This window comes from Delphinus delphis, chromosome 2 (genome assembly GCF_949987515.2).
Source record: "Delphinus delphis chromosome 2, mDelDel1.2, whole genome shotgun sequence".
Taxonomy (NCBI): domain Eukaryota; kingdom Metazoa; phylum Chordata; class Mammalia; order Artiodactyla; family Delphinidae; genus Delphinus; species Delphinus delphis.
Window position 1 is genome coordinate 5,329,607 of NC_082684.1, and position 26,973 is coordinate 5,356,579.

A 26,973-nucleotide genomic window follows, 5' to 3' on the forward strand; every position below is an offset into this window, starting at 1 on the left:
AGACCACGGAGCAACACCACCGAACTGCCCGAGAAACGTTTTATTGGCAACAGCTCGCCGCTGAGTCTCGGGTCCACAGGCGGAGTGAGGGGGGGTGACGGGGCTCGGGCGACACCTCCCTGAGCATGCTGGTGTGGGGACCGAGCGTGCCGGGTGCCAGGCGGCTGCACCCGGGTTCCGGCTGGTGGGGAGACCAGTTGGCTGCGTCTGCGGACCAGGAATGAAGAGCACGCTGCCCAGCAGGGAGAGCTGAGCGGGGAGAGAAGGATGGGGAGCCGAGGGGGTGGCGGGACGAGGTGGGAGGGGAGCCGGTACAAGCCACTGACCACACGCAAAGACGGCTGCAGGCGGCCGCATCCTCATCCCAGAGGCCCGCTTTTCCCTGGCTCCTGTGACCCTCAGGCCAGCCCTGGGCCCCTTGACCTCCTCGTGGTCAGCCGAGGGGATGGCCCCCTGGGGCCCAGACCCCGACACTCCCCTCCGCCCCCTCCAGCCCCTGCGGCCTCTGGAAGCTGCTGGCGGGTTGGCCCCGGGGGATGGGCGCCAGCTATGAGAGCAGGCCCTGCATGAGCCTCAGCACGGCCTCGTAGGTGACAAAGACCACCATGTTGACGGGGAAGGCGCGGCAGCAGTTGAGCGACAGCCCCTTGAAGAGCACCCTCGGCCCCTCCTCCTGAACGCTGGTCACCATGCAGTGCAGGAGGCCCCGGTAGCGGCGCTGGCCCTGCCCATCCGCCTGCAGGCGCGACTTGATCACGTCCATGGGGGTGGCCACGGCCCAGGCCAGCACCCCTGCACAGCCACCGGCCACCAGCACGCCCAAGACGTCTGCGGGGAGGGCCCCACAGGCACGTTGGTTGGAAGCCGCACTGGGGCCCCCGAGGAGAGCTGGTGGGTACCCAGGGCGGGGCCTGGCCATGAGGGAGCCCTGGGGTCTCGCCACCGACATGACCTGTCCAGGGCCACCCAGAGCAGGCCTGTCCTGACTCCTGTTGAGGGCAATGAGCTTCCCACCTGGGAGGCCCTGGGTGCCAGTGTGACCTCAGCCCGTCTCCTCCCCCCACGTCAACCCCCGCCAGGCTGAGCCTCACCACCAGCACCGCCCCAGGCCCTGGCCCCCGCTCACCTGGCCGGCTGCGGCCAGCGGGAGTCAGCTGCTCACAGAGGACGGCGTACGAGAGGAAGTAGGTGGCAAAGGAGTGACCGTCCCGGAAAAGCAGGGCCAAGCTGCCCTTGTAGAGGCCGCGCAGCCCCTCCTCCCGGGCCACCGAGGCCAGGCAGTGCAGCGGCCCGCGGTACTTGGGCCCTGGCGCCCGACCCACAGCGGGCGCAGGGCACGTGGGGGGCGCAGCCGAGGGCCCTGAGGCCGAGGGGCGCCGCTGCTGCGTCTGCATCTGCGTGTGTGTGTGCGTCTGCGTCTGCAGGCGGACCTTGGCCACCTCGGTGGGCGAGGTCAGGAACACCTGGAGCAGGGGCGGGGCCGACAGGGATGAGGATGCAGCGCTGCCCGCTGCCCGCATTCCCTGCCCCTGGCCTCCCTCCGCCCCTGTGGCCCGTGGTGACCGCCAGGGAGCCTGGGCCCCAGGAGGCTCCGGGCTGGCCCACGGGCCATGGTGGAGTGGGGTTCAAAGCCGGCTGCGCCCACCCAGCCGGAGGCAGTGCTTCCTTTAGCTACACGTTCTCTGCTGGCACAGTGGCCTGACACACAGTAGGTGTCGGGTAAATGTGACTCCAGTTCACGGAAGCGCTTAATCTCATCATTAATCTATTAATGACATATTAATGTATTATTTAATTAATGTAAGTATTTAGTGTAAGAATAACGTAACACTTAATGTAAGCATTGATAAAGTTAATAGATAACATAAAGGATAATTTTACTAATAACTCATACCTGTCAGACCCTGTGCTGGGGGCTTCACGTGCGTGACCTCACCACGCCTCTTACAGATGAAGAGACAGAAGCTCAGAGAGGCTCCCTAGCCTGCCCTCAGTTACCGAGTCAGCTGTGTCCTCAGCCGCAGTCCCCCAGGATCCATCCAGCCTCTCCCCACCCCTGCGGTCCCGGGACCCCGTCACCCCGCCCCACTCACGCGGACGAGGCCGGAGGCGAATCCAGAGAGCGTGATGTCCGTCTTGGCAGGCTTGGCGTCGGCGCTGCCATAGCGGAACCGGCAGACGTGTGCCAGGCAGTGGCGATAGGTGCCGAAAGACACAGACGACACCAGGGACACGGTGCACACGGGCAGCGAGAGGCCCCTGTAGAAGCCCCACACCTGGCGGCAGGTGGAGGGGGCCCGAGGGCTCGAGTCAGGCCAGAGGCCCAGCTGGGGGGAGTGGCTGCCCGAGGGGGTCCTGAGCCCCTGCCCTGTCCTCCCTCAGGCAAGTCATGTAGACTGCCTCAGGCCTCAGTTTCCTTGGCTGTAAAATGGGGATTGTAACCCCCGACTCGTGAGGTTGTGCTGAGGGATTGAAGGGCGGGGGGCCAGGCCTGACCTAGGGCAGCTGTTTGATGACGATGACATTGAACTAGCAGCTTGGTCGTTGCTGTTTCTCTTTTGCTCACCCCTGGTCAGCACTGATTCCCAAGTTCACTTTGGTAAGTGTCCCTGAGACCCTCCTCTGGACGGGGCTCCGAGCTGGACCCTGGGACCCCTGATGACTCCACCCAGCATTCTTTCAAGGGGTGCCCAGGCTGGAGGGGACAGAAATGCAAACAGGTTCCTCCCCAGACCTTCCAAGTCCCCAGATGTCCCCTCTAGACCCTCTTCTGGAGGCAGGACCTCATTCTGAGCACCTCCTGTGTGCCAGACACCCTGGCTCTTGTTCTCGGAGGAATCCAGGAGGTTGGTACAACTTTTCCCATTTGGAAGGTGAGAGAACTGAGGCTCAGAGAGGAGCTCAGTATTGCCAGGCTGGTTGGTGAGTGGCAGCCCTGGGGTCCGAGGCCCCAACATCCTGCTGCTGTGACCCTCTCCCCAGGCCTACCCGCTCTCGGCGATACGTGTCCCGGATGCAGTGCCAGATGCCTGTGTACTTGGGCTCTGTCTGGATCCTGACCTGTGGGAGAAGTGGGCTTCAGGAAGGCGTGGCTCCAGGCCAGGGGCAAGGTTGGCAGGCCCTGGGGGAGGGGAAGAGCCAACACCTGATTGTCGCAGCCTTGCTGACTGTGGGCAGAGCAGGGACAGTGAGCCCCATTTAAGATGAGAAATTTGAGGCACAGGGGGAGAAAGGGGCACTACAGTCCCGAGGAGCATGGGGCGACTGGCTCTGAATAGCAGGCTAGAAAGGTCTTCTGGCCATGAATGGGGGGCTTAAGCCCAGGCAGGGGCCTTGGGGTGGGTAGCAGGGGCCTGGTGATGACCGCACCTTCACCGTGTCCAGGGGGTAGCCCACAGCAACACCGCAGACGCCTGGAAGGAAACCAGAGGAACCGGTGAGAGGAGCGGGAGCCTGAGCCGTCCCAGGGAGAGGGGGTGGGTGAACCCTGACGGTGCTCCTGCTGAGAAAGGCCACACCTGGCTCTTCTCTTCCACACCGTGTCTCATCAGTGAGGGAGCGTGACCCCATTTTACAGATGAGGAAACTGAGGCTCAGAGAGGTGAACTGATGTCTGCCAGGCTGCTAGTGGTTTCTCCTTCCCGAGGCTTGGCCCACTGGAGCCGCATTCTGAAAGCCAGGGACACTCCTTGGCCTCCCCTCTGGCGGTGTGTTTTGGGAGACTTGGTCCAAAATTTGCTGGGCCCTGTCTCCAAGCCAGGCCGAGCTCACCCTCAAGTCTCAGTCTGTGAAGGGTTTGTCTGCAAGCCAGGAGGCAGCTGCACCTCACAGCTCTGGGGGTGATGGCGGGGGGACACAGCCCAAGCAGAGGCTGGGGGCTGGGAAAGTCCAGGTCACCCCAGGCCTCTGTGAGGAACTGCCTGGAAACACAAGTTTGCATGGGACAGAGTAGGACTCAAGGCTTCCTGGACCAGGACCCTCTGCCTCCTGCAAAGAGGGCCAGGTGCCACCCGCCTATCTCTTTCTCCTGTCTTGACACCAGGGTCTCAACGTCCAAGCCCCCAGCACTGCCATGAGAAAGACAGAGAGCTAGTGGGCAGGTCCCTGGGATTTCATCCCTGGTTGGGGGGGGCGGTGAGGGCCATCTGAGGACAGTAAGGCATGTGGGGGCTGTGCCCTATTTACTGTGTATCCCAGGACTCACGAAATACGCATGAATGAAAGAATAAACTGAATGAATGAGTGAAGGAACAAAGAGTGAAGCAAAAGACTGACTGACTGACTTGGGTAGAATTACCCCCCCTTGACCCTTACATATACCTCACCAAACTCCTACTCATCCACCAAAGCCCTGCCGTAGCATCACCTCCTCTCAGGAGCCCTCCCTGACCCCTATACTCCGGGCTGCCTCTGTGCCAGAAAACACGTTAGTCACAACCCCTGTCATATGGCTTTGCTGCTGTCCCACCGCCTGCCGTCTCTGACTCCAGAACTAGAGTTCCTCAAGGAAGAGGCCCAGGTCTGATCCCCATGACCCGGAGCCAGGCACAGAGCAGGAGCCCTTGCCACCTAGGGCTTCCCTGGGATCTGGAGAAAAGATGCAGGACTCGGGAGCCCTTCCTGCCGTGTGATCTTGGGCAAGTCAAGCCCCTTCTCTGAGCCTCCTCCTTAGGGGGCTAATGTCCAGGGAAGCAGCTGGCCTCAGGCCCGGCCCACAGCGGGACCTCAGGAAACCCACTGATGAGGCCAGGGCCCTGGTCTTTCCTGGCTCGGCACCGCCCTCCCCTTCTGAAAACACCCCACACCGTTCCCAGAAGTATTGACGGGCAGCCGCTGCTGTTTCACAAGAGGAGCAAGGCCAAGGGCGCCTCGCCCAAAATAGCCTGTGTGTGTGATCGATGCCGGTAGGAGCCCGTTCCCCGTGGGCCGGCTACCTCTGGATCGGGCGTTCACAATAGCCCTTTCCCCAAAAGTGAAAACGGTCCGGGGGTCAGCAAGGCCGGGATTGGCCCTGTGTGTGCACACAGCCAGCGGACGGGGGTGCTGGGCTCGGCTGGGACCCTCCCTTTCCGCGCCCACCCTTGCAGTCAGTGTGGCAGGACCCAGGCCCCATCTGTCCTGACTGTCCACCCTCTCCTGGAGCCTCCCCTCCCCTCCCATGACTCCGCCATCCCACTCCATGCTTACAGCTCCCAGGCTCCCCCTGGCCACGCAGAGACCACCCTCTGCTCCCACCCAGCAGCCCCTCACCCTCCCAGGCTGAGCCCCCCCAGGCCAGTGCAGACTCCCCCCCGCCGGCCCCCCAAAAGCTCCTCCTGGGCCCTGTGTCGCCTGCCCCGAACCTCCGGGAAGACTGCTCTGTCCTCCCAGCACCTGTGGCCCACACCAGGTGCCGGCCACTTCCGGGGGGCTTCAAACCCCACTGCTGCCCGGGCAGAGCACCCCCTCCAGCCCCTCCTGCTGGCCCCAGGAGCAGCGTCCCCCCCGAGACCCCTCTGTCCCCACTGTTACCTCCGATGGCTCCAGCAGCAAACTCCATGGACAGCGTGGCTGGTGGGGAAGGCCCTGCGGTCGGCGTGCCTGAGGGAGGTACGTTGCCACCACCAGGGTGGCCTCAACAGCTCCAGCTGGCTCCTCTCAGACCTTATACCTGCGGTGGGGGGCGGAGCCTGCTGACCAGTGGCCCCGAAGGCAGAGGCCGTGCTGGGCAGCAGGCAGGTCAGTGCCCACCTGGACTCCCTCCCCACTACCCCAAAGGACCCTGTTCCAGTGTGCTCAGAACCCAGGTGTCGGGAAGTGTGTGGGAGACCACAGGAGGCTTAAGCTCGGGAAGCAGGATCACCGTCTGCACCGCCTGCAGGCCTAGCCCCAGGCCACGTCCAGGCAGCTCCTGGGGAGGCTGTGATGCCCCCATCCCTCCCAGCCCAAGCTCAGACTTTATCCGTGTCCTGGGGCCTCCTCGACTCCCCTGGAATTGTTCCTGCCCAGGGAACCCTCAAAGCTCCGTCGCTGATTCATTCAACAAACACTATCTGAGTTGAGGCTGCACTGAGGCAAATAAGACCCCGGCCCTGTCCCCAAGGAGCTCCAGTTAGCAGGGAGGGAGTTGGGGGCGACAGGCCACCGACGACTAAGCATCCAGGAGGCTGGCCAGAGCCCTTCTGTGAGCAGCCCCAACAGAGGTCACGGGCAGCCCACCCTGTACTCCACGCCCTTCACACCACCCTGGGCCCACACTTCCCCTGCCGCTTCCATACCTCTCTCCCTGCGCCCAGGGCCCCAGCCAGGTCTGCCTCTGTTCTGAGTCCCTAGCGCCCAACACGGACCCAGCTCTGAACAGGGCTCACTGAACAAAAGGACGGGGGCAGGGGCTGCTGATCTGGCCTCTAACCAAACCAGGGCACTCCTGGAGGGGAAGCCGCTCCAATAAGAGGCCACTTCTGTCTGCTGGGCACTGGAAACCACTGTAAAGAATGGTGACGCACCCCCCGGCAGCTGCAGCCCGCTTTAGTTAACCACGCCCTCCTTCACCAGCTCAGGGGGTCCCCGTCACAGCCCCGGGAGGGAGGCAGGGCTGATGGTCTCATTTTACAGATGGAGCCGCTGAGGCCCGGAAAAGGGACTCGTCCAGGGCCATGCAAGCGGCAGGGCCAGAGTCGATCGCTGGATACTTGCACAACCAGCCCCTCTCTGCTGCCGAGGGCCAGGCCCTGACGCCCGTGAGCCCTGCGCTCATGGCCATCAACCCAGTGGTGTGCTCAACACGCCCCCACGTGACCCCACACAGCCCTTCGAGGTCACTGAGGCTCAGGGAGGCTGTGCACTTGCCCAGGGTCACCCCCGGTGGGGAGAGGTGTTGACAGGGCCGTGTCTGGGCAGCCCTGTCCAGGCGGCCCTGGGGCAGGGGCCATGTGTCCGCCCATTTCCTGTCCTCTGACAGAAGGATCTGCAGGCTGGCCTTGAACTGACTGGTGCTGACAGAGGGGGAGGCCTGCCTCCACCTGCCCAGCTGTTTGTGGAGCAAGGTGGGGGGACACAGGTTGGCAGTGGCCGCTGCCACGACAGAGGACAAAGGGCAAAAGGCAGCCTTTCCAAGGCCAGTCCTGATATCCATCCTGGCCTTTAGAGAGGTTCAGGCTAGCATCTGGTTAGGAGCCAGGCTGTCTGCCTTCAAATCCCAGCTCTGAGACCTTGCGCAAGCCCTTGACCTCTCTGAACCTCCGTTTCTGCACCCATGAAATGAGGACAGTGCCTGCCTCTCGTCTGTGGGCACTCAGGGCAAACCCCGCGTGTGTCCCTGCGGGAGTGGCCAGCCAGACACTAGGCTGCATTAGTAGGAGCATAGGTTCTAGAAGGAGGGAGGTGACGAAAGGACAGTTCTGAGCAGGGCAAATCCATTTGGGACATGGGTTCAACTGCAGATGTTACACTTGAGGGGCCGGAACCTTGGATGATGAGGGAGCTTGAGGCGTGTTGTCTAACTGAAAGAACAGGGAACTGTCTAGTCTCATGTTTCCTGCAGTGTCTAATGTAGTTAAGTGCCACCCAGCCCCAGGCACCTGAGCCAGAGCCCAGGAATTGCCCTGGCCACCCTTCCCCCTGCACCCCACATCCTGTGAGGCACCCGGTCCTGAGGTCAACCCTCTGAAGTTCACGTTGGGATCCACTCCCGCTACCCACGTGCACAGCCCCCAGCTGCATGGTCTCCACCCCTGGACAACAGCCCACCCCACCCATGCCCCCCACCTCGGCAACACACGCTGCATGCCTGCTACATGCCACATTCTAGGCACTGGGCCACTGCAGTAAACACAGGCAAAGGTCCTTTCCTGGCTCTTACGTTCCAGGGGAGGAGACAGAAAACCAACACAATAAATAACCAAAATAAAGAGTCTGCCAGAGGGCGATAAGTGCCAGTGAGAGTCAGAGTAGGGAGGGGACAGGGGGTGTTGGTGGGGGCGGGGACAGTGCTAGAAAGGGCACCCCAAGAGGTGGCATTTGAGACAGGCGTGTTTTCTTGGTCACTGCAGCCAGGTTTCACCTGCCCTTTGTCTCCTGAACAAACATGCCCAAACTTTAGCCTTCTCCACAGCAGAAACAGAAAACATGCCACCTCACTGTTCAGGCTGCTTTGTGCAGGTCTACGCGTTTCCCCAGCCAGCTGTGAGCTTCTGCAGGCAGGGTCGTACTGGACTTGTCCCTGAGCCCACAGCGCCCAGCCCAGGGCGAGCACCCTGGCGAGACTGGATGAGTAAATGCGTGAAAAAAATGCGTCAGTGAATGGAAGGGCGGATAGATGGAGAGATGGATGGATGGATAGACGGAAGAAGAGAAGGACTGGTAGATAGAAGGACAGACAGAGAGATGGAAAGGTGGGGGATGGGTAGGTAGATGAGGGATGGTTGGATGGATGGATAGTGGATGGACAGATGGATGAACCCAGGGCAGGGTCATGTGCTCACCCCTGACACAGGAGTTGGCAAAGAGGCCGTCTGGTGGCAGGGTGGGCAGGGGTTTTGGCTCAGGAGAACCCCACATGGTTTGGGGGAGACCCCAGCCTAGACTTGGCTCCTGGCTCCACCTCTCCCAGCTGTGTGAACTCGGACAGTGGTGTGACCTCTCTGAGTCTTGCATGGATGGCAGGAGACAGAGCCCATGGGCAGCTGCTGGGGCCACGCCCCCCAGTGGCAAGGGTTACTATTACTAGCAGCAAGGTCAGCTGTAGGCCTCCTCCACCAACGGCAGAGCCCCACCACGTGCGGCCCTACAAAGCCCGAGCGAGGAGTTCCGAGCCGCCCTCTAGGGGGAGACAGACATGGCACAAACAACCGTGGCCCCGCCAATGCAAAGGGCTCGGGGGAGCGAGCCCCGCCCCGGGCATGGCGGGGCTGTTTGCTGGCCGAGGCGCCATGGAGGAGCGTGACACATCCTAAAACGCGTTCTTACACTTCATAGCAAGAGGAATGACTGCAAGTTACTAACAAAAAGTCCAGACCAGAGAGATGCAGCCGGCACAGAAGTGAGAGCCCCGCCACCCAGCACGACGCAGGCAGATACAAGTTCTTTTTTACCATCCTTTTGCGACTTGCTTCCTTTCCTTATCAGTACATCTGGGACGCCTTGCCACCGTGGCACCTGGGGACTCACTTCCTTCTCCTGCATGAACACAGTGCCCATGGGGTGGCCGCGGGGCCTGGGTGGACAGGAGGCTGAGCCAGGCTGCCCGGGCGTGGCCTTCACCCTGCGCTTCTCACTGTGTGATCCACTGGGGCCTCAGTGTCTTTGTAAGAGAGCAGTTCTGTTGCTTCCCACCATATGGCTTTGAGAGAGCTAAGGTGTCAGCAGCCACGAGGCTCCTGGAGCCATGCCTTCAGCCAGGAGACGCTCTGAACATCACCCTTATGATTCAACTTGCTAGTGGTGTCCTTGGAGCTAGTGACGTCCTTTGGACTGTACTTGATACTCTGGTCTATTACAGAAAGTGCTCCAATAATCACGCTTTGGAGTCTTTGGCGTTTCAGTGGGCACGTTCTCAGAGAGGAGTCTGTTGGGTCAAGGATACCTGAACTATTTTTATCTGTCACGTACGTTGCCATTTTTGGCAGGATTTAGAGGGGCGGGGGTGAGGAGGACAGTGGGATTTCCAGGCAATGAGTCCAGAATGGGCACTGGAGGACCGGGCTGGCCCCAGAGATTGGCATTTCCAGAAAACGGGGCTCCTTGGCAAGACTGGACGAGGTCAGGAGGGCCCAGGTGCTCTCCTGGCTTACTCTGTGACTCTCCGAGCCTCAGTTTCTTCATCTGTAAAATGGGACAGGAGAGAAGCCTGTACACTCTGGCTCGACCCCAGCCGTGCTCTGCCCGATGGCACCATGCCCAGCTGGGCGCTGAGACCACACGGCCACGGGCAGGAGGCAAGGCTGCACCCACCTTTGGGGGGGGTTATCTCTAGGGTGTGACTGGTTCGGGGGAAAGGGGGTGGAAGAGTCCCCACCTCACTTCTCCCAGACACCCTAGCCCCCCTCTGATATCCTGAGGCGTTAGGGCCCTGGCTCCCAGGGCCTCGGTCACAAAGCATATGACAGCGCGTCCCCTGCTGTCTCCTGTGCCCCCACCTCCACCCTGGCAACGGGGTGAACAGGAAGGGCTGCCCCCAGCTCCCACTGCTCCCAGTGGGGGTGCCAGATGGTGCCGCCTTTACGTCTGAGCTCAGCTCAGAGCGCCAGGCCCCCTGGAGCCACCCCTGTGTTACAGATGAGGACACCGTGGGCCAGAGAGAAACAACCAGCCACAGTTAGGGGAAGACCTGGAATTTGAGCCCCGCTGTGCCACCGGTGACACCGATGAACTGGACCCCATGACTCAGTTTCCCTATCTGCGAACAGGGACGACAGCTACCTAGGGCAGGGTTAATGCAGATAAGGACTTTTAAAATTCTTTTTTTCTTATTTTGTTGGCCTCACCACACAGCATGTGGGATCTTAGCTCCCCGACCAGGGGTCAAACCCACAGCACCTGCAGCGGAAGCGCGGAGTCTTAACCACTGGACGGCCAGGGAAGTCCCAATGCCAGTAAGGACTTTGAAGGCTCCAGGCACCGGCTGTCAGACGGAGCAGAAGAGACCCTCGAAGGGCCAGCCAGCAGCCTCAGGCCCGGCTCCGCTGCTGGCTTGCTCCTGGGCCTGCGGTCAGGCTCCTCCAGTCCTGCCCTGCCTCCACCCACACGCCGGCCTTGTCTCCCCAGTTCCCCGGCACCCAGGCCATAGCCAAAACCCTCTGGTCACTTCTTGCAGCGTCTCCTGTTTCCAGTCCCCTGTGACCCCTTCACGACCTGCCCAGGAGGCATCTTCAACCCTGGGGTCCACTGGCTGGAAGGGCTGAGAGGACCATACCCCCTGGGCCTCAGGCTTCTCGCCTGGACAAGGTGACCTCTGACACCACCCAGATCTAAGACCCAGGGGCGTGGATTGAGGAATGAGGTTCTCTCCCAAGCAGGGCCTGAGGCCTAGCATATCTGATGATGTGGGGAGAGCAAGCTATTGACGTCTGTCAGTCATTCATTCCAGCGCACACCTTCTTGTGCAGGCCTCACACTGGGTGCTGGGATTCAAAAATGACTCAGATGCTGCCCGGCAGCCCCGGCCTGGCTGGGGAGTGTATTCGTTATCTATTACTGCATGAGAAATTATCCCCAAATTCCTCAGAAGCTTATGATACCAAATGTTTATTATCTCGCCATTTCTGAGGGTCGGGGATCCGGTAACAGCTTAGTTTCGGGGCTCTGGCTCACGGTCTCTCGTGAGGCTGCAGTCAAGCTGTCAGCCAGGGCTGCGCCATCGGACGCCTGCCGGGGACCGGAGGACCGTGTTCCAGGCTGACTCGCTCACATGGCTGTCGGCTGGGGGCCTCAGTTCCTGGCCAAATGGACCTGCTCCACAGGACCGCCTGAGCAGGCTCAAAACACGGCGCCTAGCTTCCCACACAGCCGGGGTCCGGCCACAGTGCCTTTATGCAGTCGTGGCCCTCTTGAAGGGGGTGGTTTCTGCACAGGCAGCAACAGGGGGACCTGCCTGGTGGTCCAGCGGTTAAGACTCCGCACTTCCACTGCAGGGTGCTTGGGTTTGATCCCTGGCTGGGGAAGTTCCGCAGGCCACGTCGTGCAGCCAAAAAAAAGACAAATTGCTCACAGGCAGCAAGAGGAGCGCTTGCCTGGACGGGCGTCCTCAGCACATGAGACCTGGACGAGACGGGCAGGGAGCGCTTGCCTGGACGGGCGTCATCAGCACATGAGACCTGGACGAGACCGGCAGGGAGCGCGGTGGGGGAAGGCCGAAGGCGGGCCAGGACTGGGAGGGGCTTGGACCACCCTGGCTGGAGCATGTGGACACATCTCATTGGTTGTGGGCACAGGCACATCCAGGGGAAGCGGCGGGCCTGGGGGGGCAGTGGCCAGTGAAGGAGGGGAGGCTGGGACAAAGTGTCAGGGCGGAGGAGACGCCTGAGCCAGCTGCGAAGGAGAGAGAGGCACACTCTGACAGGAAGCCCCTGAGGGAAGGCTCACCTGCACCCCCGCTGGCACAACAGATGCTCAAAGGCGGATGACAGAAGCCGGCCCGCCACCCTCCATTTGGACAGCAAGGCCCCGAGAGGGGTTCACCTGGGAGGTGAGCCTGGCCCCTGGCTGAGTGGCACAGGAGCCGAGTGTCAGACACCCAAGGGGCCCAAGGCCGGGCCCGTGGCAGGGGCTCCAGAGGGCAGAGCCCAAAGCAGCAGGGCAGGTGGCAGAGGGGGGATTCTGGCTCGGGCAGAGGGGACCGTTCTCCCTGCTCGGTTGCCCCAGTCGGGCGCTGGCTCACGTCTGGCTGGGTGACTGCCCCAGGCTGGGCAGGCAGGAGGGAGGAGGGACAGGAGGGAGGAGGGACACAGGAGGGAGGAGGGACACAGCGCTGACAAAGGCCCCTCCCGCCCGGACAGGTTCTGGAAAAGGGGAGCTTGGACTCTGGGTCCAACAACCACAGCAGGGCTCCTGGGTTCCAGGGTGCCGAGGTCTTTCTCTCAGCCCCTTTCTCAGTGGTCTCCGGCGCTGGCGAGGAGCCTGCCTGCCACCCTGCCGTCCGGACACGCCCCTGGGCTCAGTACCCAGTACCCCTGCCCGGGGCCCCACCCTCCCACCGACTCCGCCTGGGTGGGGTCACACGGCCCTCCTCTGGCCACTGCGCTGGGTGCCTGCTCACACTGCCCGTCAGCCGGGGACGGTCTGCTCACCCAGCTGCCCCCACCATGACAGTGGGGCCCCCAGAGGGCACCGATCAGGCCTGGCCCCAGGAGGCCCGCGGGCAGCAAGCACACGTGTCCACGCTTGGCCGAGCTCCCCCCAGCCCAGCCCCTCTGTGCTGGCCAGTTAGCCCAACCCAAGCCGGGGTCCACCCCTACTGGCCTTCCGGGTCCAGGGCGCCCCAGGCACTTCCCCTTAGCTCTATTTTTACACCAGGAGCACTTGCCGTGTCTATTTATGTCACTCCCCATCTTGAGTTTCTGTTCATCTCATACTCTGGCCAGAGCCTCCCTCGATCCTGCCTCTCGGTCCACTCACTCCAAGGCCAAGTGGGTGCGGAGCGCAGCGGAGGCCACAGCTCACTTGGAGAGGTGGCCCTGGGGAAAACTGTGACTGTTTGCAGCTGAAGGAAGATGCAAGAAACCCACACACACAGCGCGGTGGCCGCTTTGGGGATGACTAAATTCAACTGAGATGTGAATTCCACAAAATCTACCCAACAGGAGAACTCTGGGCGCCGTGGACTCGGGAGGGGCCGCCAGGACACTGGCTGACTGTCCCTAAGGGGTCCCAGGCCCTCCACCCTCTGAGGCCCAGCGCAGACACCCTCACTGGGGTGGCTGAGTCACTCCCAGTGCAGACTGGACCAGAGGCCAGAGGGTCACGCAGACGGCAGACGTTTATCCACCGGGAGAAAGACGCCCCTTGGGCAGAGCCCCTTCATCGGCACCGGCACAAAGCCACCACGCCTGTTCACTGCAGCATCTTCAGCAGCCATTAGAGGGCCCTCCTGAGCCAGGGCCTGGAGCCCAGCTGTGGGGTCAGGGTTTAAGAAGACCTTAGGAAAAAAAAAAAAGAGGCCCTTAGGAAACCCTTCAGTACCTCAGCTGATTAATTAATTCTGATCTTCCATGTTTCCTGCAAAGGTGTCAATGGATAAAGGCAGAGAGCCGGGCACTTTGCTCTGGAGGAACGACAGCAAGGTCGGGTCTGCGCCTGCTCTGTGCCCACTCTGCGTGGCCTCCTTCACTTGCTCTGGACCCTAGAATCCTCCTGAAGCCATCTGACAGATGACGAACCTGAGACAAAGATGGCTCACAGGGCCACACAGCCAGGAGGGGTCCAAGTTGAGACTGAAAAGCAAAACTGAGCCAGAGCTTCCCGAACCTGTCCTTGGAGACGGACTCAGCCCCTGAAGAGGTCAGTTTCAATGCAGGTTTTGCCTCTGCCTGCTCCGAGGGCCCAGGTGGGGCCCTAGAATCTGCATTTTAGCGGTCTCTCTGGGAGACTCCAATCCTAGAGGTTTGGGGTGGGAGACCCGTGGCCACAGGGCAGGACTCACTCACCCAGGGCAGGCTCCTCGGCTGCCTGCTCACCCCCTGCTGTGTGCCAGGCCCAGTTTAGTGTTAGTAAAGAGGGGCAAAGTCCCGGCCCTGGTGGAGCTAACATGCCTGAGGAAGGGAGGTGATAAACACAGAGGAACATACAGTGTCACTCTAGGAACTGGATGAAAGCAGGGCATGGGGATGGGGTGGGGGGGCCCCCAGCCGAGCCCCTTTTGAGGAGCTGAGAGTTGAGCAGGGAACTGAGTTCTGGAGATGACCTGTGCCAGGCTGGGAGGAGGAGCTGCCACCCAGGGGAAGCAGTCAGTGCAAAGGCCCTGAGGTGGGAATGAACTTGGAGTTGTGAGGGTGCAGCCAGGTCACCTTGGGCTCTGAGGCACTGAGCTTGGGTTTTATTCCAAGTGAGAGGGGGGCCAGTTGACAGCCCTGTCCCCCCCACCAGCCTTTGCCCAGGAGCTTTGGAACCTGTTCCGGTGGCTTCCATCCTAGAATCACGCCTGCCCTGGCCCCCAGCCTCGCCCTGCGCACCCTCCGGCATGGCCTAACACCCCAGAAGGTCTACACAGCAGGTGCCTCGGTCCACCCTCACCCCACTCACCCTGTGACACCTTGAGCTCCAATCTCACTCCCCACCCCACCCGGGGTCCAAATAGCCTCCCGTCACTGAATTCATCAGATTCCAAGGTGAGAACATTTACGACCCATTTTTTTTTTTTACCTGCTCGTGTTTCTAAATTTTCCAAACCCAAACTGCCTTGTGGAAGAAGTTATAAAAGCTGTGCAAAATAAAAACTCTACCGTGCATTCAGTGACCTGGCTTGACCCCTGGTCCCCTGTGCCACTTCTCCCCTCCCAGCTGTCCTCATACTGCTCTGGCCTTGGGCCCCTCCCACCTCTTAAAGGCTGGGGTCTGAGCCCCGCAAGGTGGCCTCCCCTGGGAGGGGGAAGTGTCCTGGGGCCCCGTGGAACGTGAGAAGTTTGAAAGAGCACATTCTGTGCTGTAATTTTAGCCTCAGGAAATGAAGAAGAACAGACATGGGCCCCAGCGGCTGATGTAATAACGCAGGCCTGTCTGGACGTACTCATTTACTTGGCCACGACTTCTTCACTTCTGGGTCTCTCCCCAGCTGTCGTGGAAGGCCCAGGAGGTCAGGGAGGAGGGTCTCCCCCCACCCCATCCCCATGCCCTGCTTTCGTCCAGTTGCTAGAGTGACACTGTATGTGGTCCAGGGTCTGCTCCAGGCCCAGAGCACCAGCCGGGGGAGGGATTCCCGGGCAGCGGGGACATGCGTGATTCTCAGGGAGAGGCGGCTTTCAGGAGCTGTGGTCGTAGGGTTTAGTAAGCCAGCGGCGCACCCCTCGCAGTGCCTGCTTTTACTCCTTCCTCACGGCCTTGAAAATGCTGCTTCCAGCACACCCTGGGATGAACGGGACAGACCCTGGACTTGCCCTTGGGGTGCTCCCAGCTGGAGGCCACTGCCCAGCACCCACAGCCTAGGCCTCTCCAACACGCCGCTGTGGGCAGACCTGCCCCAGAGCCCACCCCTCTACTGCTCACCACATACTGGACCTTTGTCCCCAGACCCGACACGCCTCAGCCTGAACGCTGGCTCCCCCGCAGCCCAGCCCCACTTCCAAGCCCTCCCAGCAGGATGCACAGCTAGAGGCCTCACACCTCACCCCTCCTCCCTGGCCTGTAGGATCCCACCCTCCAGCTACCAGCTCCCCCACCTGGATCCCTGTAGGGTCGGCCCGAACAGGGCTTCCCTCCAAGGAGCTTTCTGAAGCTCAAATATTGAGTGCCTACTGTGCACCAGGCTGCTGGGCCCCTTCCCAAGGACCGCCCCCCCCCAAGGAGTCAGGGCTCATGCCACCTGCCCCAAGCATGGCATTAACTTAAAGGCACTTGTGTTCTCTTAAAAGCAAAACAAAGCGGGTCCTCTTTGTCTCCTTATGAATTGGTCCATAATAATCTTCTGACTCACTGCCCTGTTAAGGCACTTGACTCTCCTCTCAAACCTCCAAAAACAGGGACGGATGCTACAGGCATTTGTGCTTTATCTCCTGAGGCCTCAGTCACCCAGGGACCCCCTGTTCCTAGAGGTGAGTCACCTGGACGTAGGTTGTCCAGTTTAATCGCCACGGCCTCAGAGGTCTCCAGCCAACTCCTGCCCCTGTTTTGAGTCTGGGCTGCTCCTGGGGCCCACATGCTTTTCTGGCTCATGGGCCTTGTTGAGGCCTGAGCTGGGTCAGAGGCTGGCGATGTTCAAACCCAGGCCTCCAGACCCCTAGCTCAGGGCCCACCAGCCATCACAAGCACTGGACTAGGAGTCAGCAGACCTGGGTTTGGGTCTCTGCTTACGGAATGTTCTATTTAGATTCTAAGAAGAAGAAAAGGAAACCGCACATAATCGTCGGATTCCTAGTGGCCTCTGTACCACCAGGGTTCACTACTTATTGTACATTCTCCTGACATATACCCCCTAGTACCAAGTATATATAATATTTAAAACCTGTCCATGAGATACATGTCCACGGCAACCCCCGTGTCGATTTCAGAAACAGTAAAATGCAAATAAAAGAACTGTGTGATCTGCCACACCGCAAGGTGTGGTCCTGACCACATGAGCACGAAGAAGGAAGTTGGGCGCAGGCCTGAAGGTGTCACCTGACTCCCATTGTGAGGAAGCGTCCAGCCAAGCCCGGTCCCAACCGGCCAATCAGGACTTCGTGAGGCGCTGGGGAAGGAGGGCAGGGGGGAAGTCTCTGACCAGGACCCTCCCCAGGGAGCAGGGAGGGGGTCCCTTGCCACTGCCAATCTCGGGGACTGGGGGGGAGGGGCGGGGAGCGGCGTCGGATTCGGCTCCTACTTAACCCCCCCGACCCCCCGCCGCCCAGCCACCCGCGTAGACAGGAGCCCAGCGCCCTCCCACTTCGCCTTCGCACCCTCCCTCCCCTCCGCCCGGCTCTCCAGGCCCGCAGGCCTCCCAGAGCCGCGGCTCGAGGACCGTCCCCTCCGGCCACACAGCGCCTGGCCGCCGATATGGAGGCGCCGCGATCTGGCCTCTCCCGCCTCGCGGCTCTCGGACCAGTCCAGGAACCTCCCCCGCCTCACAACCTTCCGCGGCTCCCGCAGTTCGCGCTCAGGTGCGGGCCCGCGAGGGCCTGACCACGCCCCTCGCCCCTCCCGAGGTGAGCCAGGCGGCCGGAAGGCGCAGGGCCGCCGCCAGGAGGGCGCACAGACGGGAGGGGCGAAGACTCCCCGAGGGGGTGTTTCGCCGCTCGAGGAGTGTGACAATTAGTGTCCGAGCCTGCAGGCCTTGGAGGGTCCTGGCGCTTCCACGTTCGTTACCGCGGCGTGTCCCCATTATACAGGCGAGGACCCTGAGGCTGGGCGGCGGAGTCGGGATCTAAACCCAGGCCCCAGGATCCCAGGCCCAATCCGGAGCGAGCGCACGCCACCTCCCGCCCCGCTGACCCGCATCGCGCACGCCGGGAAGCTCCTGGGCCGCGCAGGCCGTTGGCTCCCCGTCCGGGCCGGGCCCCACCTTCCCGCAGCAGCACACACCCGGCTTCCTCTCCCGCCCGGGGCGGCGCGGGCGGGCGCACGAAGCACATTCTTTGTCTGCAGCGCCTCGGCAGCTCCCCCGCCCGCCCGCCTGCCTGTTACGTGCCTCCCGCCCCGCCCGCCCCAGGTCCGCCCAGCCAATGAAGCGCGGCGGCGGCGCGCAGGGCCCGGGGTGTTGTCCGAGCCTCGTCCGCCCGTTGGCTGAGCTCTGCGCCCCGCCCGAGCCCGGCCGGCAGGTCCGAGGGGCCGGACACGCCGACCGAGGTGAGGGACCGCGGGTGGTGCGCTGGCGACAGCAAGGGCCGGCGAGCCGGCCAGCGAAGGACGTGCGCCCGGCGAGGAGTCGCGCGCTGAGCCGCCTTCGCCGCCTTCGCCGCCGCCAGACCCCAGCCTGCGCGGTGCTCTGTGCCTGGAGGCGGCCAGGCCGAGTCCCGGCCCAGCAGGGCAGGGGGAGCCCTCGACGGCGACCAGCCCGGCGAGGGGCTAGAGAAAGAGGACAAGGAGGAAGGGCGGCCTCACCGAGGACCCGGCAATGGCGCTCGACTTTCTGGCTGGATGCGCTGGGGGTAAGGAGGCGGGCGGGTCCTGCCCGGGCGCGTGCGGGGGCCGGGAACGCCGGGACGCCGGGGCGAGGCATCCGGGCTGGGAGGCCAGCTCACCTGCGAGCTCTCGGCCCAGTGGCTTACCCTGAGGCTGGGGATTCCTCGTCTGTAAAATGGGTTAACAGTGCTCTTGTCTCACGGGATTCTCGTGGGCGTGAATTGCCGACAAGCCGGGAGGGTGCCTAGCACGCTGTCCGCGAGGGCAGGTGTCTTCTAAGTCCTTCAGGGCACGTTCGGACGAGAGGTCTGGCGCTCCGGGACAGTACCGTGGCTGCCAGGGGACTGCCAGAAGGATGCCCCACAGCCCTCCTCGCCCGAGGCCGGCGGACGGCGAGGCCCCGAGCCCATTTCCCTCTCCCCCTCCCCCAGCCCGCGCCCACCTGGAGCAGGGTCCCCTCCCTCGACCCAAAAAGTTTGAAGCTGGCTCTACCCCCTCTCCCGTAGCCGTCTGGGTGGGGCTGGGGCCGGGGCCACTGGACGATGCCCTAGGGAGATGGCGTAAAAGGCGCCGGCACGACCCCAGGCACCGAGTCACGCTTTGGCGCCCCGCCCCCTTCCTACGTGGTTCTGCTGGTGGTTAGACTCCACCCGGCTGGCAGAGTGGGCCTGACACGCCGCGCGAGCTAGGCCTTGGTCTCACGCGTGCGTGTCACCGGAGCCGGGGCGTGGCGCTGGGGTCCTGTGTCCCCGGGAGAACCTGAGTCAGTGTGTTGTACGGGCTCTGCTGTGGCCTGACCGTTGGGCGTCGGGCTCTGCACTGGCCTCTCTGGCCTTTAGTTTCTCTGCATTTACTTGTAGAGTTAATTTATTCAACAGGTATTCACTGGGAGCCAGGTTTAGCCCTCAGGAATTCAGCAGAGTGGACAGAAGTGGCAGGGCTCTGCCTCACGGGGAGAGGGCTGCTGGCTGGGTGTCCCCAGGCCCCATCCAGTCTCTGACATCAGGTGCTTCTCTTCTCCGGCACCTGCCCCTGTTGTCTTTAATAAAGCTCTCAGCTGCCTGCCAGCCGTGGGCACCCTGGAGGAAGAGGAGAGCATCTAGCATTTAAACCAGTGCATTGCTAGCTTCCTGTTCTGCACCAGAGGAGGGCTGGTGGAGAAGGGGGTGTGCCCAGGAAGTGTCCCAGACGGTCACCCAATCAGGCCTCCAGGCCCCAGAGCTTTCAGTAATTTGGGGAGCATTTCTCCCAAGCCCAGGGTGCCAGAGGAGACAGGAGGGGTTGGCCTCTGTAGACCCAGCTCTCAATCCCCCCCATCCCCATTCCACTCTCTGCTCTTCCTGTCCCCCTTGAGGGACCTCCCTGAGCGTCCTGCCACCAGGCTGCCAGCTTCTCCTGGGCCCCAGACCCTTCTCTACCCACCCCCAGTGGTGGCTCAGCCCCAGGGCCAACACCCCTTCCAACCCCTTTCCGCTAGGCAGAGTGGGTTCTTTCCCCAGAGGCGCAGGATTCCTTCTGTATTCACGCAGGCGTCCTGGGATCCACGGGGATTGGGCTGGGAACACTCATCCTAAGGCCAGGCCCATCCCCCCAGACACACTTGTTAAGTCACTCTGGGCTCTTGCTTACCCAGGACCCTGCCTGGAATGCCTTCTGCCCATCCTCGCCAAGCCCACCTGGGAGAGATCCTGTCCAGGCCCCAGGGTTGGGGCAAGGCCAGGGTCCAGCACCCGGGAGAGCTGTAGGTACTCCACAACCCCCAAACCCACTGCCCTACCTGGATCCAGGTGGAAGCCTGGGGCTGGTGGTGCCCACCTTCTCCCGCACTGTGTGAGCAGTGACGGGAAAGGGTAGGAGAGACCCTCTCCTGGTATATTTGACCCAGGAGAAACCTAGGCCCTCAGAAGTGGAGAGAGGCTGCCAAGCTCTTCCCTGCCCCCAGCCTCACGGGCGCTAGGGGCTGGCCCACAGGACAGTGACCGGATTGTGTCCCAGGCCTGCCTTCCGGGCCCCTGGCACGGCCTGGCTGGAGTAGAGGGGCCGTCCAGGAACCTTGCTCAGGTGGCGCCCCTGCCCTGGGGCCTGTCCCCCAGAAGCTGCCTGGCTCCTTGGGGTTTGAGCTCCTCAAGGCCTAGAGGCTCAGGGCAGATGAAGGCTGCCTTTCCGCAGCTGGGGTGCCTCTTGATTCAGATTGCCCGGAGGAAGGACAGTACGTCACCTCTGATTGGCTGAGTGTGGGCCACGTGTTCAACCTCGCCTTCCGGGGAGGTGCGGGTGGGACCTTGATTGCCAGCTTCCCCGAGGTCTCCCGGGATGGAAGGGTCCCAATGCCCGCCTGCACTCCCCCACCACGGGTCAGTTCCTGGTCTGACCTTGGGCTCTGAATGGGGGTCCCCTTGCCACAGGCATGGATGGGAGGAGAGAAATTCAACAGTAGGCAGTGGGACCCTGCATATGGGGGACAGGTCAGTCATCCTGGTGTCCCTTCCCACCACTTCTTCTGCCAGGCGCCTCCAGGACAGTGGTCCCACCTCCTGCCCTTGAGGGTCATGGGATGCGGGTTGCCCCTCAAAGGCAGCTTATGTAAGGCAGTGGGCACCGGCTTTGGAGTTGGGAGACACGGTCCACTTTGGCTGCTGTGACTGTAGGCCCCTCTCAGGGAGACGGCCCTCAGGCTTCCTGGCTCTCAAGGTGACTGGGAGGTTAAAAGGGTAAGGATTTGGGGGACTGGAGGCCCTGATGGAGGCAGGCCCGTAGCCGACTCTTGTTTCTGTGGATGGAGATGTTTAGGGTGAGGGGCGCCAGCCCTTCGCCTGAGGGCCCTCAGATCAAGGGAGAAAATAGGAATGCAGCTGCCTGCTCTCGGAGCCCTTGGTGGGATTGAGGGGCGCCTCTCCCACCCCACAGGCTGATGAAGGCTGTTACTAGCACCTGGGCAAGTCTGGGACCAGAGGCGGGGGCATCCACCCACAGGAAGGGGACCCCCACCCCAGCTGGGCCTGGCTGCAGGGGGCACGGCTGGAGAGAGAAGGAAGGCCAGGCAACGCACCCCAGGCAGTGTTAGGTTTCCAGAACCCGAGGAGATCCAGTTACAGCCCACGAGAGGAGGTCCTAGAATTAGGATTTTCAAATTCAGAAAATTCGAAACATGAAATGAAAAAGAAGGTAGATCTCAAGCGATAAAAACAAAGTGTGTCTCGAAGATCAGAAACACAGAGGTGGAAGTCTCGAGGGGAAAGACAGGCTTGGGGTGTCTTTTCACCCACCTTGAATGTTAGGGGTCCCAGAGGGAGAAAAAGGTCTGGAGATGATGAATAGATAATAGAGGAAATTTTCTCTGATCAGGAAAAGGCTAGTCTGTGCTGGGAGAGTTCCAGGCTGGGTTCTTTTAAAGGAAAAAGACAACACCCTTGGTATCTCCTGGTGACATTCCCGAAATCTACAGATAAAATCTCAGTGGCTTCTTCATAGAATAAATAAGTTATTGATAAAGGAGAACAGACACGCTGACAACAGATTTCTCATCTGCACTGGAAACCGGAAGATTCTGGGACGTTGCCGCCCTTAATGGCCTGGGCCCGGAATTCTCACCAGAGCACAGGACTGTTTTCCCTAATGGCGTTAAAGAAGCAGATTTTGCAGATGAGCAGGAATTCAGAGGGCATGTCTCCCATGTGTTACAACTGAGGGCCATAGTCAAGAAAGGCTCCAACGATCGGAGTAGAGACCCCGAGATGGCGGGAGAGGTGAAGAGGAGATGGGATAGCCCCGAGTCCCGTGGGGTTTGTAGATCAGTGGAAGCTGGCAGGGTGGGAACCCCCTTGGGGGTAGGGTGGGGCAGTAGAGGGCAGAGAGAGCCTCCTACTCTCACCCCATGGCAGGGACGGTTCTCACCCTGTTTCTACATAAGGGTTATGAGTGTTCAAAAGCAGAAGTAACTCTTAGCTGAAGTTAGAAATTAGCAAGCAGAAAGGGGATAAATAGTAGTTTGCCTGAACCAGCAAAAATGTCGAAAGGAAAGGAAGTACATAGATCATGCCCATAAAATAAGACGGAATCACGTCAGAGCTCTTGTCTTGGCAAAATCTGAGACTGCTGCAGGCCAGAGTAGAAACCAAAACCCAGCTGTAGATTGTGGAACAACTAAAACAAAGCAGTAAGACAAGGTTGAAAATTAGGAACTGGACAAAACTATACCAGACACACGTGACCAAAAACAAAGCAGGATTGGCAAAGCTAATATCAAACAAAGTGGATTTTAAGGTCCGAAGCATTAAGATGAAGAGGACATTATACAAGGATTAAAAATACAATTTATGGGGGAATTCCCTGGCAGTCCAGTGGTTAAGACTCCACGCTTCCGGTGCAGGGAGCACGGGTTCAATCCCTGGTCGGGGAACTAAGATCCCACATGCTGTGCGGTGCGGCCAAAAAGTAATAATAATAATAAATAAATTTTTAAAAATTCAATTTATGAAGAAGCGTAGTAACTCCCGTTGACTCTGGGCATCCATGAACATGCTAACCAGCTCTGACAGGGAGTTAGTTAGCTCTGAGTGGTTAAGGAGGGCGGCTCCAGGGCCAGAAGGTTTGGGTCCAGATCTCGGCTCCACCGCTTACCTAGCTGTGTGGCATGGACATATTACTTTTCTATGCCTCAGTTTCCTCATCTGTAAAACGGGCTAATGGTCCTTTCTTTACATACATAAGAAAGAGAGTTGGTACACGGACAAAACTAAGAACGGTAACCAGAAGGTAGAAACGTTACTGTTTGTTACTCAACAAATGTTAGCCTGTTTAATTGCTGTATTTAAATATAGCAAAAAAAAAAAAAAAAGAACTGTAAGATGTACACACATGAAATTCTAGGGAGGAAAGCATGGGAGTCAGCGCAGCAGTCACCCGACCTCACTGAGCCTCACTTCTTCCATGAAGCAGAGTAACAAGACTGCCTGATTCACAGGGATGTTTGTAACGCACACAGCACGCAGGACTCTGACAGGTGCTTGTGGGCCATTTGGAGGGGGAGCCTTTGTCCTCTGAGGGGGGCTGGATTCGGACAGGTCCTGGACTGGTACATAACCAGGCATGAACGCCTCAGGTCCTGGGTCAGCACTTCGGGGCCAGGAGCAGCCCTGGGGAGGTTGATCTTCACACCTGTACAGGTGGAGAGTGATGCTCGGACACCGAGTTCTCTGTGAGCTCGAGCAGCTGGTAAATGACAGGGAAAGTTCAAATCTGGGCGAGGGACCGGCCCCAAGTCCAGAGCCCTGGAGCCCCCAGCCGTGCCAGGTATTTGGAGTGATGTGAGCATCTTAGAAATGGCACGTGCAGCCTCCCAAGGGGGAGCTTCTGTTGTCACCTGCAGTGAGCAGCAGGGCGGAGGGAGGGTCACCAGCTTTGAGCTGGCCAGGTGCTGGCCTGACCTCGGGGCGGTCACCCTCACTTACCCTCACGCGGAGGATTAAGGGGCTCTCCGGATGTGCCAGGCACGTCCTTGCCAGAACCGTGCCCCACGCTGCGGTTTCCGAGGCATCTGGGTCACACGTCCTCCCTTCTCCCTCCAGGTGTGGCAGGTGTGCTGGTGGGACACCCGTTTGACACGGTCAAGGTGAGTCTCTCGTCGAGGTTTTATTCTCAGGCCCTCGTGGAGGCACAGACATTGGAGGGCGGCCTGCAGCGTCCTGGTGGCTGGACCCCCCTTTCTGGGCACCACCTTGGGAGCCCTTCCAAGGTCCTCCCACAGGTTCTAGAATGAAGGTAGAGTCAGGGTTCTTCTCCCTGCTGCCCAGGTGAGAGGCAGCTTGTCCACCGGGCCAAGTCGGCCTTTCCTCCCAGGTTTGTCCCTGCAGTCTCCCAGCTGGGGCTGAACTTGGAGCTCCATTCTGGGGCTTGGCCAGCTGGGACTGAGGGGCCGAAGGACAGGTTTCCTCCCACCCAGAGCAAGGGGCACCCCCACCCCCCGTTTTTACACAGAACTCCTCCAGACAGCTTCCTGAAAAAGAAAGAAAGTTCAGGGAGAAAATGCAGAAAAATCAAACCTTGTCAGCCTTTCCCGTGACCGTGATCTTCACAGAGCGGTGGTGATCAGGGCTGAGAAACTGAGCAGTCGTTTCCCGAGGGCTGGTGTGCACCTGTAGGGTGCTGGTGGCTCCTGAGCATGGCCCCGGGGCCGGCGCCCAGTTCCCCTCTGCGAGCCCACACCTTGGCACGTCGTCGGGCCCCAGGTTCTCCGGCACCTCAACGGAAACCAAGGAAGTCCGCATACCCAGTTGGAAATTCCCAAATAAGATACCCCCGTTTCTGGGGCTTTTTGGTCCTTCAGCTGTAGCCACGTCAGGACCCTTCCTTGCGGGCTTCCCCTGGGAGCCCGGTGAGCTGCCAGCAGCAGGCACTCGGCCAGACCTGGTGTCCCGCTGTGAACACTGAACTTGTCATCTCTTCCCAGGGGGGCGAGGGCAGAGCGCAGGCGAGGACGTCAGCCCTAGGTGGGTTTGAGAGGACTCCCTGTCTCCTCTTTCTTCAGGAACCCAGGTGTTCCTGGGCTGAGAACAAGTCTTGTGAACTAGGGCAGGGATTTTCTCCAGCACAGGCGTGAGGGCCCTGCCTTATGCACTGGCTCTGACTTTAAAAAGGTCTGTCCCGGGAATTCCCTGGTGGTCCAGTAGTTAGGACTCCCCACTTCCACTGCTGAGGGTCCAGGTTCAATCCCTGGTCGGGGAACTCAGATCCCTCAAGCCACTCAGCAAAGTCTCCCCCGCCCCCCACCCCACCCCCTGCCAAAAAAAATAAGTCTGTCCCTGGGCCTGTGCAGCTCCGGGCCCCCTGCCCGGCTGATCTGTCATGGGACTGTGGGTCAGTCACTTTACCTCTGGGTAAAGTTCTGACCTGCACAGTGAGGGGTTGGCAAGATTACTGAGGCCTTTGGGCCCGGTGCTCGACAGTGCAGTTTGTGCCGGGTGAAGTGCTGGTTCCGAAGGTCGTGGAATTCCTTATTCCTTCCAAGCCACTCAGCGCATTTGGGGAGGAGTTGGAAAGGCCGGGCTTTCTGGCCACTCAGCAGCCCCTGAGCCCCCATATGGGCCTGTGAGAGTGAGGTGCTGGGGCAGCCTGTCCGCACGGCTTCCGGTGTCTGCCCAGCTGGCCACCCCCCGGGGCCTGCCCACGGGCCAGAGCAGCCCAGGACAGCCGAGCAGGGTCCACGTCGTGCTGTGTTTCTGTCGCGTGTTCATGTGTTGTGAACGCCTCTCAGAGCTGCATCCAGCCAGGAAGTGTCTCCGAGTCACTTCTTCAGCCCAGCTTTGCAGAGGCCTCTGTGAGCTAGGACTCGGCCAGGCCTGGCCAGGCCTTTTGCAGCTCCCCGCCCCCGGCCCCTCAGTCAGGCCCGCCAGGCTGGGGGGCACTTTGCTCTGGCGTCTCTAGCTCCCTCGGACCTTCTGAACCATGACCAGCACCCCCGGCAGTAATTTGAGCACAGGAGCCTCTGCCCCACTGGGTTCCTGCCCCCGGGACACCCCTCTCCCCCACCTTACCTGGCACCTGGAGGGTGGGCTTTGAGGAGATCCGTTTGGAACTGTGTTTTTGCCACCGTGGCCCACCAGCATCCCATCTGGGCAAAGCTGTCTTTAAAAAGCCAAGCTCTTGGTGTGCGGGGTAGTGTGGTCTTTGTGAACTTCCACCATGGCGTACCGGGGCCGGGGCCGGGGCCAGAAGGTGCAGAAGGTGCAGGTGCATCCCATCGATCTTATCGTCCGATGCTTGCAAAATCTGGGATTCACGTGTGGCTTTATGAGCAAGTGAATATGCAGATAGAGGGCTGTATCACTGGTTTTGATGAGTATATGAACTCCGTATTAGATGATGCAGAAGAGATTCATGCTAAAACAAAGTCAAGAAAACAGCTGAGTCGGATCACGCTGAAAGGAGATAACATTACTGTGCTCCAGAGTGTCTCCAGCTAGAGATGATCAGTGAAGTGAGAAGTTGTTGAGAAGGCAATGCAGTGTGTTAGGTGTCCTTTGTTAGGAGTGTAGTTCTAAAGCATTTATTCGTGTTGTTTTGCTCACCTTTATGTTATTACCAGATGACAATAAATGCTGTGGGATTGTTTTTATTAAAATATTTACATTGTTTCCTTCTTAAAAAAAAAAAAAAAGCCAAGCTTTTTATTCGGAAGGGGGAGAAAACCCACCCCCAGCAGTCACCACTGACACTCTTGTCCCACCCATGGGCTCAGGTACCATTAAATTGTGCTGATTCGGGAGACACTCATTTGGTTTGATTTAATGCTCTATCACCAATGGCCTTTTTTTTTTTTTTTTTTTTTACTGTTTTCCATTATAAAAGTTAAGCATTCTCAAAGAAAATTGGGAAACGTGATTTTTTTTTGATGGCTTTTTTAATCATCGGGTACATACACATTTTTTTCGTTGACTTTCTATTACAAAAGTAATGTAGGTCATAAAAAATGTTCACCGTAGCAGAGACATATAAACTAAAAAGAAAACAAAAAGACAACAGTCCTTTATGTAACCTTTCCCCCAAACCTTGTTAATGATTTCTACCAAAAAACAGACATGTACACAGGCGCATATATATTGCTTGCTTTTGGCAAAGGTGGGATTTACTTCATAGCTCTGCGGTGGTTGTTTTAATTGAAGTGTCACACACAGAGAAATGTGCGCACGCGCTCCGTGTACGAATCTATGAATCACCGTGAAGCACACACCTGGGAGAAGAAACGAGGCC

At 59.9% G+C, this 26,973-nt stretch overlaps 2 protein-coding genes and 1 long non-coding RNA gene across 5 annotated transcripts in view; 2 read left to right on the forward strand and 1 right to left on the reverse strand.

The window, feature by feature from the left end:
• On the reverse strand, nt 1-18,465 carry SLC25A47 (solute carrier family 25 member 47). Of its 2 annotated transcripts, none has more exons than XM_060003923.1 (7): nt 18,372-18,465; nt 5,512-5,650; nt 3,370-3,413; nt 2,989-3,060; nt 2,094-2,276; nt 1,127-1,463; nt 1-828 (listed from the first exon to the last, which is right to left on the reverse strand). In XM_060003923.1, the coding sequence occupies exons 2-7, from the start codon at nt 5,537-5,539 to the stop codon at nt 548-550; spliced, it is 945 nt and encodes a 314-aa protein (XP_059859906.1). In that variant the 5' UTR covers nt 5,540-5,650; nt 18,372-18,465; the 3' UTR covers nt 1-547. The 2 variants fall into 2 exon arrangements, with proteins under 2 accessions (XP_059859906.1, XP_059859907.1); XM_060003924.1 differs by lacking the exon at nt 18,372-18,465 and adding an exon at nt 6,258-6,273.
• LOC132419994 (uncharacterized) lies at nt 11,971-14,929 on the forward strand. The gene is made up of 3 exons (XR_009518292.1): nt 11,971-12,163; nt 13,701-13,974; nt 14,560-14,929. It is a non-coding gene; the product is annotated as an uncharacterized lncRNA (long non-coding RNA).
• The window catches only part of SLC25A29 (solute carrier family 25 member 29), a 14,610-nt gene continuing 5,506 nt past the window's right edge, over nt 17,870-26,973 (forward strand). The window contains exons 1-2 of one of the 2 annotated variants that reach the window (XM_060003926.2): nt 17,870-18,251; nt 23,793-23,836. In XM_060003926.2, the coding sequence (XP_059859909.1) occupies nt 18,218-18,251; nt 23,793-23,836 (78 nt within the window). In that variant the 5' untranslated portion in view covers nt 17,870-18,217. Of the gene's footprint in view, nt 18,252-23,151; nt 23,228-23,792; nt 23,837-26,973 lie in introns of those variants that run through there. The other variant, XM_060003925.1, reaches the window with a different exon arrangement.

Coding starts and splice junctions, on each gene's coding strand:
- SLC25A47 (XM_060003923.1), bottom strand. CDS start 5,539: ATGGAGTTTGCTGCTGGAGCCATCGGAG. Junction 3,414..5,511: donor TGCTGCTGGAGCCATCGGAG/GTAACAGTGGGG, acceptor GTTTCCTTCCAG/GCGTCTGCGGTGTTGCTGTG. Junction 829..1,126: donor CGCTGGCCGCAGCCGGCCAG/GTGAGCGGGGGC, acceptor CCCTCCCCGCAG/ACGTCTTGGGCGTGCTGGTG.